Raw genomic sequence first — 18,025 nt, forward strand, 5'->3', positions numbered from 1 at the left:
CTCAGGACACTGCAGGTGCTGAGGTGATGGTGGGGAAGGAGGTGCTGCCTGGCACGGGCCACAAACTATCTCCATCCTGGCCTGGCTGCAGGATGTAGAAGAGTGCGGGCAGTCAATAGACATGGACAAAATAAAGTCGTGAACAGCAGCAGGAGCTAAAATAGCAACATCAATAGCAGTTTCCAGATAATGATCTAATTAGCACAAACAACAAGTTTCCACTAATGACTCTTGTTCTTCCAGCTCCTTCCTTTCTGCTCCCCTGTTATTATTGACTCTGGCAGGGAGCGGCTGCGCTCCCGTCTCTGGGGCCAAGGCTTTGGAGGTTTGTTTACTGCCTGGCTTTGAATTACTTCTCCAGAGGATGTTTGCTCAGGAGCCTGGGCTGCCGTGCGTGGGATGGCTGCACACAGAAGGTGCGGGGGGGGAAGGAAAATCAGCTGTTTGGCTTTTGTAGCTTTTGAGAGGCCTTGGGAAAGTTGTGCTCCTACTGCACATCCCTGTTGTAAAAATAGGGATGCTTGTGAAGGGCTCGGGAAGCTGTGAGAGGAAAATGCTTGTCAGGCGCAGATTAGAGACTATTACTGGAGGAGCCGACACAAGCTGTTCCTGTCCCTTCCCTCCCTGGGTATGAGCCTCATCTCTGCACCTCCCTGCCTCCCTCCCACTGAAATAAACAGGCTCTTCTGTGCCCTTAAGGCCTCAGCTTGGCAAGTATTGGCTGAATGCTGTCACTTCCTCATTGTCTGTGGCCACTCTTGTGGCTGCCACTTTGTCCTCAGTTGTGGTGGGCAGAATTCTTGCATGTGCCTGTTTTGGAGATGCCCAGTTCCGACATCTCCCAGCTGCCAGTTGCTGCTGTGGGACTCGGCTTTGTCGGGACGATGGAGTGGGACCCGGGCTGCACCGCCTCAGCCTCGGCTGTGCTGGACAGGGCGCTGCCTGGCACCAGGGGCACCTCACGGGCCAGAGACTCTCACTGAACTCAGAACAAACCCGGGACTTGTAAGGGTGCAATTATGGCAATATCATTACAGCTGATGAGTCTTGTGCTAAAATGCCTCTCCAGATTAAAAACCTCAAGCAAACACATCTGCGCTCCCCAGCCTCCCAGCCCCGTATTCCCGTGGCTGTTCCGGCTGCTGATCTGCGATTCCGGGTCTCACTTCTGCCAGCCCTGCCCGTCTGCCAGGGCCCACTGGGAGCGGCTGCAGCCGGGCTGCGGAGCCGCAGATGCCGCGAGCTGTCAAGTGCACAGAGACGTTCTGGGTGTTTTCGGCTGAGCATTCAGCTCTGCTCTAATGAAGCCCAACAGCCGCTAAGGAGGTTTTATGCAAGTCAAGGTGGTTTTGACTAATCCCTCCTTGCAGCGCTGAGGTGCTCCGTGTTTCCAGGGCTGCATTTTTCTTTGACTCACCCTTCAAACTCAACACTGTTGAGCGGGATGGCAGAGCCCTGAGAGAGGATTTTGGCCTGGGTGTGTTTTGTCTTCTCTCCCTGGGAGGTTCCTGGCAGGAACTGGGAGCAGGGTTGTCCCGGCTGGGTGGAGCCCAGTGCCCAGCCCGGCTCCGGCGCTGCTCAGCGCAGGAATAGCCACAGGTGCTCTCCCGATTCATTTCGATGCAGCCAGCCTGTCTTCCACCTCTCCCGGAGGAGCTAATTATGATGATGTTAATGAGGCAGAGGTGCTGATGCTGCCCAGGGTTTTTAATGACTTTCCTCCAAGTTTTCTGCTACTTTTACTGGAGGCAGAAGGGTGGCTTGTAAGGACTGGTGGCGGCTGTCAGACCCCCCGAGCATGTGAAGGGAAAGTGGTGGAGCCAGGTCACAGCTAAAATACTACTGGGAGCAAATGTCAATGATCTCTTTGGGGAGGCAGATAAGACAGGTTTGTGTGTGCATGTGGCATGTGCCGGGATGCTCTAAAAGCTGGAAATGACTGAGCAGAGATGCTGGAGCACTTATATAAAATATCTAAATAAATCTTTAATATTTCTAATTGCAAATGTACATAAATTGCACAGCCACATCATTTCTTTGAACACCAACAACTTTCTCTGTACATTATTACATAGTTTAAAAGGAGCTGAAGGAGATTCAGCGAACACTTCCACTTTGCTTTTTTTTTTAAACATACTTACAAAAAAAGATTTGTTTTTCTTTATAAGAGGATATAAAACATAGCGACTGCTTATCAGGAACAAGTATCAGCCTAAGCAGATATACAGAGAGAGGTATATCTTAAGACACAGTGATGTATGATAAAGGAATATGTGAACATGGAGGCTGCACTCTGGGGTACTGGTAGCTGATGCAGAGCCACATGGCATTTACAGCAATGTCACAGCTCAGGTGATCTGTGAAAGTCAATGCTTGAACGTGACACCCTTTTCCAAAGCGTGGTTGTTTCTGATGTTGTGCAACGCCCTCAGGATTGGATTTGGTTTGGAAAGCCCATGAGCTGCATGTTCTCACGCTGCTGTTGTCCTCCCGCTCCCCCATGTGTGATTTTCCCCAAGGGAGAAGGAAAAGGCAGCAGTTATCTGTGCGGGGTCAGGGCAGGGCGGGTGCCACTGTCTGAGCAGGGAGTGTCCCTTCCTGTGGCCACCAAAGGCAGCTCCTGGTGGCCGTGAGGCCGTGGCTCTGCCCCACACCAGGTCCCAGTCCTGGCCAGCCTGGAGGCCTGGATTGCTTTGGGAGGAGGTGACCCCAGCAGTTGCTGCAGGTGGGAAGGAGGAAGCGTCCACCCAGGGACAGTGTCACAGGTGTTCCCTTTGGACTTTTGCTTTGTGCTCTCCAGGCAAAGCAGTGGGAAGGACAGGGCAGGGACCGTGGTGGAGCTGCGGGACCCACTGGTCACAGGCTGCTGTCAGAAAGGCCTCGCCCCTGGGCTGCTCCCCCTGCCCTGGGGTCGCTGGGGGAAATGAGCCCCTTTCAGATCAGACCCCTGGGCTGTGGCTCTCCTGGCTGAACACCTTAGTGCCATCTGTGACTGAAAATCCTCTCCTTGTCCATCACACAACAGACCTCAGTACATCTTCTATTGCATCTGGGCGTGGACATGAGGAACAGGGAAAAGCCTGTGAGCTATCTAAACGTTGGGAATCATTGATTCCTTGCTGATTGCTTTCCTAGGAGAGCCTGTGACACCTCACTGAGGTCCAGCAAGTCCCTTTGCCCTTTAGGAATATTCATAGTAGCAGAACCAGTGTTCTGCGACCTTGCAGCAGCTTCTGGGACTGGCTCCCAGACCAGAGGGTTCCACGTGTTCTCACAGTGCAATCAGTGCTTTACAGCTGCAAAAGCAGAAAACAAAACCAACCGGACTCAAATGACAATGCAAAGTGACACTGGACTCTTTGGATGGCAGCAGGATTTGCTTAAACTGGTGCAAAAGGGGCTGGTGACTACACTGTAGTACTAGATGGCATGGGGAAGGACTGGGGCCCCTCCCACTTTTGGCACTGAAGCCATAATCCCTGTCCAAAGTGATGATACTTACAGTCTGCAGAGACCTTGGGATACTGGTCAGTCTAGTTCATCCCCCTTCACACAAAACAGCTCATTTTTTCAGGAGCGTTCACTACAGTTTAACAAAACCCCAAATCAAAACTCTTAAAACAGAATCTTTGAGGTGGGCCCACCACAGATCTGGATCCATGGGTTTGCTCTCTTCCCTCAGATCCGCAAGGGAGGAGGCTGGAATCGGAACGTGAGTCTGGATCCAGATCTGGCAGCCCGAGCCCACCTCTCCAACACAGCAGTGAGCTACAGCCAAATCCCGACCGAATAAGCAGCACCAGAAGTAAGTTACTATATACAACTGTTAGTGAGATAGATACGGTACAGTAAACACTGAGAACATTTACAAAAAAATATTAAGACTTGTATTAAGATAAAAATTAGAGTGTTTTTGCTTTGTTTACACTTTGACGAGTTTGCACTAGAACAGCCTCTTAGTGTAGAAAGCGCAAGAACCAGAAAGGAAATGGAGCTGATCACAGAACCTTGGGACAGTGGTGGTTTGCTCTGGTGCTGCAGCACCTCTCGGGATCCAGGTATTGCTATGCCAGCTACCAGCTCCGAGGCCACGGCAGGGGACGCGCGGGGCTCCCGCACTCACACACGCACACACACACAGAAATGTACAGCTTATAAATAACAGAAACACAAACTGGAGGAACAGAACTGAGCCTGGACCACAGCACCTGCCCCCAGACCTGTTCAGGGGAGGGTCACGGTTAGGTCCAGTTGTTGACAGTTGCAGGGAAAGAAAACAGGGAAAAACAGGGGGAATCTCTACTGTAATGAGACTTTGTCCTGATTTAAATTTCTTTTTGTACTGGCTCGGGAAACTAAGCAACAACTCCAGAAGGTGTTGGCACTGGAACTTTTAAGATTTTAATAACTGGCTGTGGAAGGATTTAAGCATTCCCGCTATTTCAGCAGAACAATGTGTTCAGTAATTTGCAAGTTTGGGGGTAACCAGGAGTTTGTGACAGATCGGGGTGGGGGGGGAGCAGTGCCTTGGCTGGTGGTTGAGGAGGAGATTAAGATGTACTGTGCTTAGCTTCAGCACGAAACAATTGGTTTGTGGGTGTTTCTTTTTCCAGCTCTTACGGAGAGCACTGACTGCATCCCAGAATTACTCCATGTATGAATGGAAACGTCGCTGGTGGGGCGCCCGCCCCGTGCCCTGTTAGCGTTTCCATTCCTCTATGTCACTTCTGTCTTGAAAAGCTCCAGTCTCTCGCAACACAAACACTTAGAATTCAAAACAATCAGCTCTAAACAGGCATCTTAGGGCAAAAGCGTTTAAAATAGTCTTTTTTTGCAGGGTTGTTATCGTGTATTTGACTCTGAGACAGTGGCAGGTGTAAATCTACGTACCCAACGGTTCACAGTACCCTGTATATTCCTAACCTGTCTGGGTCTTTCTCCAGTTGTAACCTTGTCAGATTTGTGAGGTTCTTCAAAGCCATCTGTGCTAGTCTCCAAAATTCACAGGTGACTGTACTTGCCATAAGTACTGAGTTATTGCTCTGAGGAGCTCCGTTTGGGGTCTGCTGCGTGCTGCACCCCTCGGCAGGTGTTGGCGGGGTGTGGAGACCTCAGTGCAACACGTTCGCTCCTCCTGGGCTTGGCCCAGGGCTTCCGGGGACCCGAAAAACGTGTAGGAAAAAGAGCATCTTTAATTTTGCAAACGATTGCATGAGGAAGGATGCTGTTAAAGGAGCCTTACGGCTGTGGGGCAGCACGGCAATGCAGAGCTTACTGGCAAAGCGTCCTGCTCAAGCAGCCTGGAAGTGTGAGGCTGGAGACGGTACCTAAGCAGAGCAGAGCTCAGGGAACGTCCTAGTCCCTCGGGCTGTACATTTACACATGGCAGCAGGAGCTAGGACAGGCGTTGAGCAGTGTTAACCTTTAGAGGGAGCATAGGCAGATGTCCTGTACACTGTACACTGTCATCCGTATCTCAGAGAAACCTCTGGCTCTCGGTACGAGGGACCTGCTCTGAGAGCGGGACTTGTGAAGGACTAACTGCAAGACCCACAAACCCACAAACACCGTGGTGGCAGGACAGCGGCACGACCCCCGTGAAGGGGCGCCCCCTCCGCTGAGCACAAGGTGTCTGTGCCGAAGCCGCGCGTTTCGGCGCTGGGAAAGTCTAATCCTGGCTTATGCCTGCACAGTGCTCCTGACAAGGGGCCTTTCGGTGGTGGCTGCTGTTCTTGGTGGTTACTCCCTTATGACCATGTTTTACATTCTTCAAGCCGGTTAATTTCCATGCAGTGCTCATTCCCAATTTAAAGAGGACAGTATTCCAGAAAATGGGATCTTTTTTTTTCTAATGCATACTGTGAAAGAAAAGAAATACAATTACCGATCTTCATGGTTCTTCAGGGCTTTTTCTTGTTTCTTTGTCTGTTTTTTCTCCCCAGAAATAGTAAAAACTCTTAGCACAGAGCATTCCATCCCCACAATGAACCCTTGATCAAGCAGGAAGCTGCCACTCCACGTAGCCCCTCGCTCCCCCTCTACCACAACAGGCACCAGCAAATCCAGCCCCTGGCCCTCAATCACAGCTCAGGGACCAGGCTCAGGCAACATTCACTTTATTCTGTGGCAGGAAGTGTGCGTGGGACAGTGCCTGGGGCTATTGCTTACAAAACTCTTCCCCTTCATTTGTGAGAGTGCAGAAGCTGTTGAGAGGAATCGAGTTGCCATTCACCAGGCGCCAGCTCCTCCCTCCACTCCTGTGCCAGAGCCTTGGCCTTGCTCTGTGCCCCTGGGCTGCCCAGGGACCCCCAGCAGCACCAGTCCTGCCCCCCTGCCACCGGGGTTCCCCACACAGCACCCCTTCGGCCACCACACCGCCCTGACCTTCCATCTGCACTGTGCTCCCTGAATGGGCGGAGTTAATTAAACACTAATTAGCTGCATAAATGCCCCGTGGATGCTGTAAAAGTCAGTGGCCTCACAAAAGCCACCAGGAAGGACGCTGGGCTCGGCTGGGGTTCACTTTGGGAGGGCTGTGCTCCGGGGGGAGTCACAGGAGAAGCGGGCCAGGCTTTGCTGCCGTCCCTCGGACGCTACATCCAGCAGCACACTGGAACTGGACTTACTGGGCCCCTGCCTGCTGCAGGCTTCGCCCAGCTCCCTTTATTTCGCTTACTGCAATGACAAGGACGCTACTCCTTGCTGGGAGGGGTGAGGCATATCCTTTGGGCAGTTTAGAAGGAAAAGGTTACTTTTGTTTGAACATTAAACACTTATTCAAATCCGACAGTGACAGCGATTCTCAAATATATGTTATTTCCTTATGCCACTCATCTCACACTCGACATTCCCGTCCCTCAAAGTGCTGGCAGGACATCTCCCAGCAGGGTCAGTCGGCGCCGTCCGCAGTAAGGAGCTGGTGCTCGGGGAGCAGCCGTTCTCTGAAGCCGCGGCTCACGCCTGCTGCGCACGGTCCCTCCGGCCAGGCCTCTCCTGCGGCAGCGCCCTCCGCGCGTTAACAATTACTGCTGTTTCTGAATTCTCCATTCTCTGTAATCTGCAATTTAGTTGGGTTTGTGGGGGAGATCCCATTACGTGTCTGCATGCTGTACCTCTCTTTCAGCTGAGTAAGGGCACTCATTAGCCGTGCGTTGGCAGCGTCCAGGGAAGCAATGCGTTTCTCCTGCAAGCAAACGGGCAGAGGGCACAGTCAGTGCAAGGGCACGAGCCCTGTCCCTCTGGGACGTCAGCCCACAACAGTGACCCAGAGGCCTTTTTTGGACCAGGACCTTTCTCTTTGGCATTCATAGGTGGGGGGTTTTAAGTGCTGCACAGCACTTTTTAGATTCTGCAGGGCTAGTAATATCCCCTGCCTGTGCGATGTGAGCTACATTTATTTTAGGATCCTGATGAAAATGGAGGTAAGGCAGTTGCTCTAATTATTCAGTTATACACTGTACTGTTTGTTCTAACTCAGCTGTTACAAAGATGGTAGGATTCCATTTCTAAACCCAAACTCTCCCCAGATAGTTATTCCTGTCAGTGTTTAATTAGTGTAAATTAATAGTTTAAATGACTTGTAGCCTCCCAGGCTGTCTTTGATGGCAGCTCTCACCGATTACAGCATTGTAAGGATGGGAGCGAGAGCTTCCATGTTGCAGCCTGATTCTACCACTCCTGTTCTTTGTGACACTGAACAAGTGTCATCCTCCTGTGACTGCCACAAGCAGAGGAACAGAACCAGCTGCTCAGGGGCACAGCAGCTGCTTGTGTGTAACTTTGAAAGTCTGTGTATGAACACGTCCAACTCATGTACAGCCTGAGGTGACCAAAAGAGAACAGCAGAGAGCGTGCAGGGGCACGGTCAGAACCTCCCATGTACCCACGAGGTGCAGGGGACAGGAGAAGGTCCCGGAGCTGCTGGGAGGCAGCTGTGTGTTGGCAAACCCACCCTGAAAACTGCAGCAGCCTTTGGCATGGGGCACTCACCTGTGCATCAATAATCTTCTGCTTGGAATCCACAGCAGCCTGCATTTCGGCGTGGTCCTTCTTTAACTCCTCCTCAACCGACATCAGTCTGGGAGCCACGCACACAAGAAAAAATTACATTGGCTGGGCTTTGCAAAGCCCAGGAATTACCCTCACACTCTGCCTCTTCCTGCCCACAAACCAAGCTGTTTTCTTGGCTCTTACTCTTCCCTGGAACTCTCTCTAGCGGAGTGCCCCAAAGCTGAAGTGACACAGCACAGTGAAGGCTGAGCCAGAGGTGAGGGCTGGCTGAAAGCACTAAGTGGGCTTGGTGCAGGTAAAGGTGAAAGCAGCTGCACCGAAACAGTCCCAGACAAACATAAACACCACTTCCCACTGGGTGGGAGAAGGGGATTTAAGGGTTACAAGTAGGGATGGTGATGAGATCCATAGGTATGTAAAAAGAACAAACCTGCCAGAACCTCCACGCTCTGCCCTCCCAAGGTTCTGCCCTTGTGCATCAGGAAAACGTTGGGGTTTTCCTTGTCCCAGGTAACACTGAGGGGAAAACCCATATGTGAAACCTGCCTACACCTCCAAAGAATCCTGATTCTCCTGAGAAGGGGTGAGCTCTAACGCCAGCCAGGCTGCCCTGCCTTACTGCCATCCCCAGCACTCCCATCTCCCCGTACCTGCTGATGATGCCCTTCATCTGGATCTCCTTATCCTCCTGCTGCCTCCGGAGCCGCTCCTCGCTCTCCTCCAGCCTGGCCTGGTACTCCAGCACCAGCTTCTGCGTGGTCTCCTCCTGGCATTTGAAGCGAGTCTCGTATTCCTCCAGCTTCTTGTTGGAGATGCGGAGCTTGTCCTGCAGCACCACCAGGTCCTGCTGGTACTGAGCGCGCAGGGACAGACACGGGAGGAGAGAACACATGTGGCACGTTACCTCGTAGGGTTTGCCCTTGCCAGGGTTTCCCCCAGACCCGCTCACGCCCCTGTCCTTGTATCAGACTATGGCTGCAAACCCGTATCAGACAACCCCGCTCGCCGACACCTCCTCTTCCGTCTCCTCCGCGGCGCCAGGGGCGATGCCGGGTCCGCGGGGCGGGCAGGTCGCTGGCAGGTGCAGAGAGTGGGCTGTTAGCAGAGTCTGGCATTTCACAGGGGAAATGCAGGTTAGAGCGGGCCGATGGCAAAGGCGGCGGGCAGCTTCTCCCACTGACAGCGCGGGGCTCGCACAGGCAGGAGAGGCTGCAGCCCTGGGGTCTGGGGTTCACGCAGGAGCGCTTCAGTCTGCAGCAATAAACGGGGGGCTTTGGGCAGGCTGGGCACCAAGCACAAGCTGCAGTGACAAATGCAGGATGCTGCTGTCTCGTCACCCTTCATCGAGCCGAGGGCGTGGAGCACTCCTGCCTTTTGGGGCCCAGCATGTATCTTGGATCTCAAACCAGGGTTCACTCCAAGAAGAGCTGCTGCGTGAAGCCGAGACCCCACAGTTGTACTGTTCATTTGGGTGAAGCTATAAATCAGCAGCAGAATCACATAAAGCAATTAAAAAAATTAAGAGCTTTTGGACTCGGTAAAATTGGGTTCAGCTGTTGTGGCAGCACAGCATTGAGTAAACTTGTTTTGCTAAAGGAAAATCCAGTGAGTGTGAGCACAAGAAAACTGCCTTAATTTCAAAAAAAATTATATTTGGACATAGTCTTTTAAAAAAGCATCTCAACTGGAATAACTTTAGAATAATTAACATGCAGCTGACAATGTAGCAGGCTGCTTTTAAAGAGTCAGATATGGGGAAAAAGGCTTCCATCCGAGTCACAAAGGCTGTTAAAGCTACAAGTGGTATTCATGAACTGAGAGAAGTGCACTCAGCTGTGTCTTGACTTGGCCTTTCCCCTCTGGCCGTCATACCTGGGTAGGCACTGCAGGGATGGGTTGGGTCATGTCCCAGGTCTGAGAGTCCTCCTGGACTGTGTGACCCCAGCCCAGCTCTAGGGAGAGGAGCGGGCAGCCAGGCTGCTGCTGGGACTGGCCAGCACTCCACTCACAGCAAAAGTAACTGCAGCTTCCCAGGATTGAAAACTTTGGAAGCTGACGCTCTTCCTGAAGTGCCAAAGTACTGGAGCGAGGCGGTTTTCCTTTAGCAAAGCTCTTACTGCAGCACAGGAACAACACGGTTTGCACATGGAACCTGAAGCAATGAGGGAACAAAGCGCCCGTACAGCTGCACAGAAGCACTAAAGTCAGACAGCAGGGAGTTGCTTGAACAGGAAAGATTAAATACCTACCCTAGCCTTAAAATAGGAGCAGCGTAAGCAAGCTCAGAGGAGAGCAGGAGAGGCCTCAGAACCCAAAGGAGTCGCTCCTGTCTCTAGAACTCTTGTCTCATTCTCAGTTACCATTCAGGTCTTACAGTAGTGGGGAGAGAGGTTATGCTAATGGTGATCTTGAATGTCAGTGACTGATGGGACAGCAGAGTAAGGAAAGATGCTGCATGGCAATGAGACAGCCTGGGCCGGGGCTCTCCCTGGGCAGGGGGCAGGCACTGGGATGCTGCGGTGCCGCTGGAGTTTGTAACGCCATCACTGCCTGCCCTGCACCCAGTCAGGATGGGCAGAACTCACAAAGCTGCCCTGACCTTCCTGGGGCAGCTGGGAGCTGCTGCCTTGTACTTCTGGGCTCTTACGACACCTGCCCTCAGCATCTTCCTTGGATTTAAGAAGTGGCAGTCCCCAAATGCACAGCACAGCAGAATGAGACCAGGAAGAATACTGGAACAAAACCAGGAAGGTGTCTGTGCTGGGAAACAGGATGGGGGCTTAGGGAAGGGTGATGCCTGCAGTGCTGGTGTGACAGAAGAGAAGCACATTGAGGAAACATCCCAAATGCCGCTGGTGCTCAAGTGCCACAATCCTGGCAGGGCCAGGCTGCTGGGAAAGAATCTTGCAGAAGCAGCAATCAGCAAAGATGGGATTTTCCCAGCTTCTGACTGCTGGATCCTCATTTTTATCCTTATTTTTCACCCTAGCCAGGCCTACTTTGTCTCTTCCCAACTTCTCCCACCCCAGACTTGCCCAGGAAAGAGGGGAAGGGAGCAACACCCCCTGCTTCAGAGGCACAGGGCCTCTCTGGGCCCAGGGGCTGAGACTGAACAGACCCCTGACTGGCGAGGCCTTGATTTGTGTGACACTGCCATAAACTCATGGAAGTGCCACAAAGTCACCCCAGGCACCAGTAAGATCAAAATTTTGACTTAATTTTTAGGTCTGTGAACAGCTTTTTGACAGGGAAGCTGCTTCCTGCTCCCTGTCCCTGTCGTGAGGCAGGAGGCTGCCTGTGCCTTACTCCATCTCTTACAGGTGTGCTTAATCCACTTTTTAAGCCTTCTTCCTAGCAGCTAGGGAGTAGCTAGGAATGGGGAGTAAGAGGCCCTGGCTGGCTGCAGAGTTTGTTTCAGGGCAGCATCAACACTTGATTCCTGGCTCCTGTTTTATTTACTTGCTTTCATGAGAAGGTGATTCCAGTCACTGAGTGTGAAAACCACCCAAATGTTCTCCACAAGTTCCCTGTGATGCTGAGTAGGACAAGGAGCAACCTGGCCCCTCTGTCCTGGGCAGGGACCTGCACACAGCCCACCTTCTCCCCAGGGTGCTCAGGGAATGACATTCAAGGAAATCCTCTCTCTATTCAGAAACTTGTTTCAATCCAATCAGGTTTTACCTTTTCTGCTTGGCTGAGCTCGTCCTTATTCCTGAGCTTATCCCTGTGCTTGGAATCTGGGTCAATGCTTTCATCTTCTAAAAACTGCATGTTCATATTCAAAAGCCAAGCAGCAGTGCGGTCCAGGGCATTGGGGTTCACAGGAGAAGGGGCCTACAATGAAACAATGATACAACCATGACAAAAGAAAAACCTGTAACACAAATGGTCATGAAGCTGGCGGGAGAGAGTTTCCTTCCAGGCAGACCCTGTCCCATGCTGCTCACACAGCAACGAGCCAGGCTGAGCTACCAGAGCAGCAGTGGGAGCCTGCTCAGAGTCGTGGCCCGGGTGTCTGAGCAGCTCCTGTCACCTCACAAGGACATGACCTGCCAAGGTGCTGAGCTGCAGGTGAGCAGAGTGGCTGGGTGTGGTTTATTCACTCCATGAGCAGAGTTCTCTCAGGTCTTCATCTTGTTATGAGCCATCTTTGCTTCCGTGGATTCCATAAAACAAGGTCTGAAAACTGAAACGCTCCTTACGACCATGCAGGTTGCCTTCTTGGAGAAGAGAAGTTTATTCTCAGCTGAGGCTACACTAAGGATGCTGAAGAGGTCTAAATGCTCAGTATCACTTATGAGCAGTGATGTTCCATGGTCAGTGAGCTACAGTCACGGCTGCTGCCTTTCTGTCCTGGCCTGGGCAGGGACTGCCAGTGGCACTGCCTAAATATTTTCCAACCACATTACAAGGAAGTCACTCTTCAGCTATTTCACCTCTGTCCTGCCTTGTTATAAGCTGCAGTAAACAGTCAGATGAATACATGGGATCTGGATGACTTGGTCATTCAAGTTACTGACTTGGGAATTCAAGTTAACAAATCAGAAATGTCAGAAACTTTCTCCTTCATTCCAGCCTCTGGATAGAGAAACCCAATCACTGCCAGGCAGCAGAACAGCAGGTTCTGTGTCAGAAGGCGTGGGGACTGGTTTAATTTCCTCACTGCGGTCAGGGGCTCTCTCCCATGCAATCTTCCAGTCTAGTCTTCTACCTCCAGAATTACGAATCCAAACATCAGATTTGGCTCATGAACATCACTTGCTACAAATCTTCGTGCTGCCAACATGCAATAAAACGTGCAGAGTGAGGGTGGGAGAGGCATTCAGAGACTTCAGGTCTGAAGAAAACCTTCAAGAGGACCACTGGGGTGGGTGGAGGAATCTTCTGCGAAGAGAACCTGGCCAGGGCTTTCTGATGGCCACCTGGAGCATCCCTGTCTTTCTGGAAGAAACCCTGCTACAACCAGGCCTCTGCTCCTTGCACAGCTCTGTGCCCTCTGTCCCTGAGGAGCATTGGTCGTGTTACACAGAGGCTGCTGCACGGCGCCGCTAATGCCGGTGCTCTTGGACCGACACCACAACCACGGAGCAGCCCGGGTGGGAGCACAAACAGCAGCATTGACCAGGCTCCACAGCTGCCCTGTGCGGGAGAGGCAGACACAGCAACGCTGAGTGCTGGAGAAGCGCCTGAGCTAACTCAGGTCTGGGTGCAGTGGGCTCTTGCTGGTTGTCCAGTCTTTTTTTGCTTTTCTTGTACAACTCTTCCTTTAGGCACAGAGATCTTACTGTGATAATGTTCTGTAGGGCTGGTTTTGAAATGTAGAGTGAATAAATGAGCCCTGGGCCTGTGACCTACTGCCTTCCATTTTACCTCCATGGACAGTTGGATGGAATTCTGTGCAGCCCAGCACGTGGTCTGGGGCTGGGATCACTGCAGAGCTCTGCGCAGCGGGAACGTCGCTCTCGGCTCTTTCCTCCCTGCTCCTACGGGAGGGTTTCACAGAGCAAACAGGAATGTGCAGGAGCACCACGGCCCCACCGGGACGGGAGCAGCAGCAGAGAGGCTCTTAGTTACAGGAGATCAGGGTCTGTTCCAAGCCTGGGACATGGCACGGGGTTTGATGGCATGGGATGAGAGCCTGGGCATGGAGAGGCAAAGCAGTGACAAGATGGTAGCGCAGGACAGCGGCACGGCTGCCATTGCCCTCGAGCCTCTGCCACCTACCGCCGTCACATTCCGGTGCGCCATGTGACGGGGGGACACCAGGAGTGGACACTGCCCTGTGTTCCTGTCCGTGGAGGGCCTCTGTCCCTGTCCCAGGCCAGAGGCGCCAGAGCCCAGGTACATCCCCACGTGCGATGCCGCTGTGGGGCCGGCACTGACGTGGCAGCTCAGAGCCGCATCCCTTCCCACGGCAGCAATCTCCACGGGCCAACCCCACCCGGCCCCTTCAGCGCCAGGGCCCGGACAGCCCCAACTCACCTGCTTGTGCATCGTGCGCTGCTTCATCTCGGGGCTGTCACCCTTGGAGGAGGAGGACTGCTGCCGGAGCCGCGCCCCGCTGCCGGGCCAGTCGGGCGACGAGGACATCATGCTGCCGCTGGAGGGTCGCTGGTACTGCACGGTGTTGAGCAGGGAGGGCGGCGTGCGGCCGCGGGTGACGGGCGGGGGCGGCGGGGGCGGCTGGTCGATGCGCCGCTGCGGCCCCGCGCTGTTCTGCCGCGGCATGGTGGGCTGACCGCCCTTCTCTGTCAGCGACAGCTGCCGCCGGGCCAGCTCCCCTGGCCGGCGAGAGAAGTCCTCGGCCGCGGCGGGGCCGGCGAAGCCGTGCTTGTTGGCCGTCAGCTCCTCGCTGTTGCTGTGGGAGCTGAGCGAGCTGTGGCACTCGGAGCCGGAGTCGCCCAGGCCGCGGGGGGACAGCGGCAGCCCGGCGGCCATCTGGTACACGGGGTTCTGGAAGGACAGCGGCGCCAGCAGCTGGGGCCGGCCGGGCGCGCTCTCGCCGCTCGGCGTGGTGGGCGTCTGGCCCACCCTGCGCACGGTGGCCATGCCCGTCACGCTGTTCTGCTGAGTCCGTGCGCTCCACACGCCCTGCAACTGCCCCAGGGACGATTGACTGTCATTGAGGGAGTCGGCCGTGCCGGGCGCGTTGGCCCCGCCGTCCAAGAGCCGATTGTCCTGCAAGTCCACCATGGACAAACTCTTGCTGCCATTAGACATCTGCACGTCGGGCTCATTGGCCTCTGAGTAACTGGAGCTTCGGGCAGGCGAGGGCTGGGCCCCAGCAGACCTTGTGACAAAAAACAAGTCCTTGTTTTCAGGGGTTGGAGATGGTAACCGTGTGAAATCTATCAGACTGCGGGGAAGTCAGTGCGTAAGGAAGAGGAGAGGAAAACAAAACAAAAAAGAAGAGTTGTGAATGCTGCACCGGAGCAGGAAAACGAAATCACTCAGAAATCAGGGTGGCGCAGCTGTGTGGGACAGGGATGGGGACAGGGACGGAACCCAGCCCCGGCGGGAGCAGGGACAGTGTGAGGAGTGGGGAGGGTGCTGTGGAGCCCCGGGCTGGCCTGGGAGCGGGCAGGCGAGTTGCTCTGCTCTGGCTCAGTGCGAGTCACCCTTCCTGCTCCCAAAGGCCGTGTCCATGCCAGTCCCGTGTCCCCTGCTCAGTGGGGGACGAGCTCCTGCGGGCACACTGGCCAGGATTTGGACAGCACAGGACACCCTGGGGGCCGGGTCCACCCCAGGCCTCCCAGGTCAGGGCTCGCTCACACAGCAGAGCTAAAGCCTGGCAGCTGAAGGTTATCCCCCCACTCCTGCTGCAATGCACATTCATGCAATATTGATTTCTTGGGGATAGGAAGAGAGAGCTTTGCAGTAGCATAATGTGAATATTCTGCTGATCAAAGACGGTGCATTGTAAGCAAGTATTGGGGGGGAAGCATATTGTCAGAGATCCTCCATAGCATTGGATTAAATAACTGCACCTCATGCTGGGAGGCACTAGAGATGAAAGCTCTGATTAGAGCAAGTCCAGTGCCATTGCTGCCTTTCATTCCTAATTAAATTGTTAAATATTATGCAGTTTCCACTTACAAACTATTTTACTAGCACAGTCTTTCCGTTTGTGTGGGCTCCATTTCATTTTCCACCAACAGAAACATTAGAGGTCTGCAAAAGCCTCATCCTCCCCATGCATGAAGCTCTGTAATTAATCAGGCCTAGAAGTACGTAGGTAACCGTGTCTGTGAATCACTGCTCGGCAGTGAAAACTCCTGTTTTATAAAAACTGGAGAGAGCAGACTGAAATGCCTTGTGAGGCCTCTACAGCTTGGATAGTTCCAGAACTATCCAGGTTTGGATCTCAGGGAATTCAGCACACACCCTGCTTCGTACGAAGATGGGCAAAGCCAATCCTGTACATCTCTCACAGCCCTTAACACACCACCCATCACCTCGAGGTCAGCACTAACTGACCCCCAAGTCCTCAGAGGATGAGCACTTTGCTTCTGCAGCCACATCTCAACAGCTGAGACCAGAATCACCATGTTCCCGATTTCCCAGACCACTGTTTGGCTGTTTTGGCTCTCAAGGGGCCCAGGATGGAGCCATGGACTGGCACTACCACCCGCTGCTCTCCCCAGAGTCAGAGCTGAACTACATCCAGCACCGGTTCTGCAATGGGAGAGCCTGGTCAGGCAACTCCACACTGCAGCCTGTCCTGCCTGGCCCTGCATGACTGTTCCCTGTGTCCCTGGTGTGTGGTCTCTTACCCAGATAAGTCATTCTCAATGACCATTTTCTGCAGCCCTGCAGAGATGCTGTTGCCAGCACTGGGCGTGGAGGCGGCGTGGTCGGCCGTGACCGACACCTGCACACAGGCCGGGTTACTGAGAGCAGCGTTGACGTCCCGCAGGATCCGGGGCAGAGGCCCCAGTCTGCTGGCAGTGCCCTGGGCAGAAAAGAGAGCCGAATTACCACCACCTCTTGTGCTTTTTGCTAGAGAAATGCGGGCTCTGCCAGTTGCTGGACGGTCTCTTTAACGAATCACATGAACAAGATTTTCTCCATCATTTCCCACCCCCAAAGCTGTCCCTGCCACTCCCTGGATACCTGCTCCAGTTGGGAAATGACTTCCCAGAGTAGTGAGTGCAACGTGGACAGTTCCCGGCCCAGGTCAATGTAGCCCTCAAAGCCAGCTGTGTTTGAGATGGTTTCAGGATTGGAAATCTCCAGGAGAAATCTCTGCATGTTAGTCCATTCGTGTTCCAGGAACTGATTCATAAAGGACATGTATTCTTCTTTGCTGCCAAACCTATTGGGAGAGCAACACGGATTTCAGCTAAATCCAGGGAAAAAAACTGCAGTCCACGGAAAGGGCAGGTACAACAAACACAGCTAAGAACCCTCCTCTGGCATCTCAACCCTTTCAAGGCTGTGGGATTCCTGGGCTGTGAGTAGGTACCTGGGACACCTCACTAACCACGGAACCAAAGTTAACCCCAGCCTGATGCAGCTAAGCCCTCATCAGTGTGGGATCTGCACAGCAGAAACAAAGGTGAAAGCAGCAGAAACAAAGGAGTTCTTGGTAACCCAGTGTCTCACTGCTGGGTCACAGCACAGCCTCCAGAAACAGGGCCTGTCACTGGAAATCAAGATGCTGTCACAGCAATCACCCTCAGCTGACAGGAGCCCAGTGACAGATGGGGGCAGGAGTCCTGCACCCTCCAGCAATGCCACAACTGCTCTGGGGTCAGCCTGGCGAGCCACCCCTGCAGCTGGGCCAGCCCCATCGTACCCTCAGGCTTCCTGCCACCTCCGTCCGCGCTCCAAGCTCTCTGCCCTCAGTCTTCTGTCTGACTTAGAGCCCAATAGGGAGGGCCTCTGGCTGGACTGTCCTGGCAGCAGCTGGTGCTGTGCCAGCGGTTCCGTGGGACAGGACAGCTCAGCTTGATCATAATGTCAGCTTAGTTAAAGAGCCTTTCCTGCAAAGTGCTGGAAATATGAAAACCCTTTAGTTAGGGATTGGTCAGGAATACAGAGAATTTCTGTCATCTAGTGTAACACACTTGTTCATCTCCTGCCGGCATCTGCAGGCGCCTCTGTGTTCCTGACTGTGAGTGTGAGCACTAAGCCAGTTTCCAGATCTAAGGAGCTTTAGACAGAAACTGTCCATTCACGTTTCAGAAAGCTCATCATTTTGTTATCAGAGCTCAGGATAAGTAGCTCAGAGCTACAGCCAGTGGAAAGATTTTCAGAAATCTCTCGCTTTGTTTCCATCAAACCAATGGGCTTAGAAATTGATGGCGCCCCTGTTCTCAGGCCTTCCCAGTTCAGTCAGCTGCATTTTAATAGCAGAGAAGGTCCCAGAGCTCAAAGGAGGGGTGGAACATTCCTGAGCCAAGCACATCACTGCTGCTGATCGGGTTCTGGTCCTACACCCGCAGGACATCACAGGACAAAGTCCCCACTGCCACCCCGCTGCTCGTCCATGTGGTCACAACAGCCTGTTTTC

At 53.4% G+C, this 18,025-nt stretch overlaps 1 protein-coding gene across 7 annotated transcripts in view; it reads right to left on the reverse strand.

Annotated features, from left to right (window-relative positions):
* Positions 1–1,953: 1,953 nt before the first annotated feature.
* Positions 1,954–18,025, reverse strand: part of DAB2IP (DAB2 interacting protein) — a 160,383-nt gene continuing 144,311 nt past the window's right edge. For 6 of the 7 annotated variants that reach the window (XM_040083696.2, XM_040083698.2, XM_040083697.2 and 3 more), the window contains 7 exons: positions 16,624–16,825; positions 16,284–16,462; positions 13,993–14,866; positions 11,692–11,844; positions 8,661–8,863; positions 7,990–8,077; positions 1,954–7,183 (listed from right to left, as the gene is read on the reverse strand). In XM_040083696.2, coding sequence (XP_039939630.1) covers positions 7,016–7,183; positions 7,990–8,077; positions 8,661–8,863; positions 11,692–11,844; positions 13,993–14,866; positions 16,284–16,462; positions 16,624–16,825 — 1,867 coding nt within the window. In that variant the 3' untranslated portion in view covers positions 1,954–7,015. The remainder of the gene's footprint in view (positions 7,184–7,989; positions 8,078–8,660; positions 8,864–11,691; positions 11,845–13,992; positions 14,867–16,283; positions 16,463–16,623; positions 16,826–18,025) is intronic. The other variant, XM_040083699.2, reaches the window with a different exon arrangement.

This window comes from Hirundo rustica, chromosome 20 (assembly GCF_015227805.2).
Source record: "Hirundo rustica isolate bHirRus1 chromosome 20, bHirRus1.pri.v3, whole genome shotgun sequence".
Classification (NCBI taxonomy): Eukaryota; Metazoa; Chordata; class Aves; order Passeriformes; family Hirundinidae; genus Hirundo; species Hirundo rustica.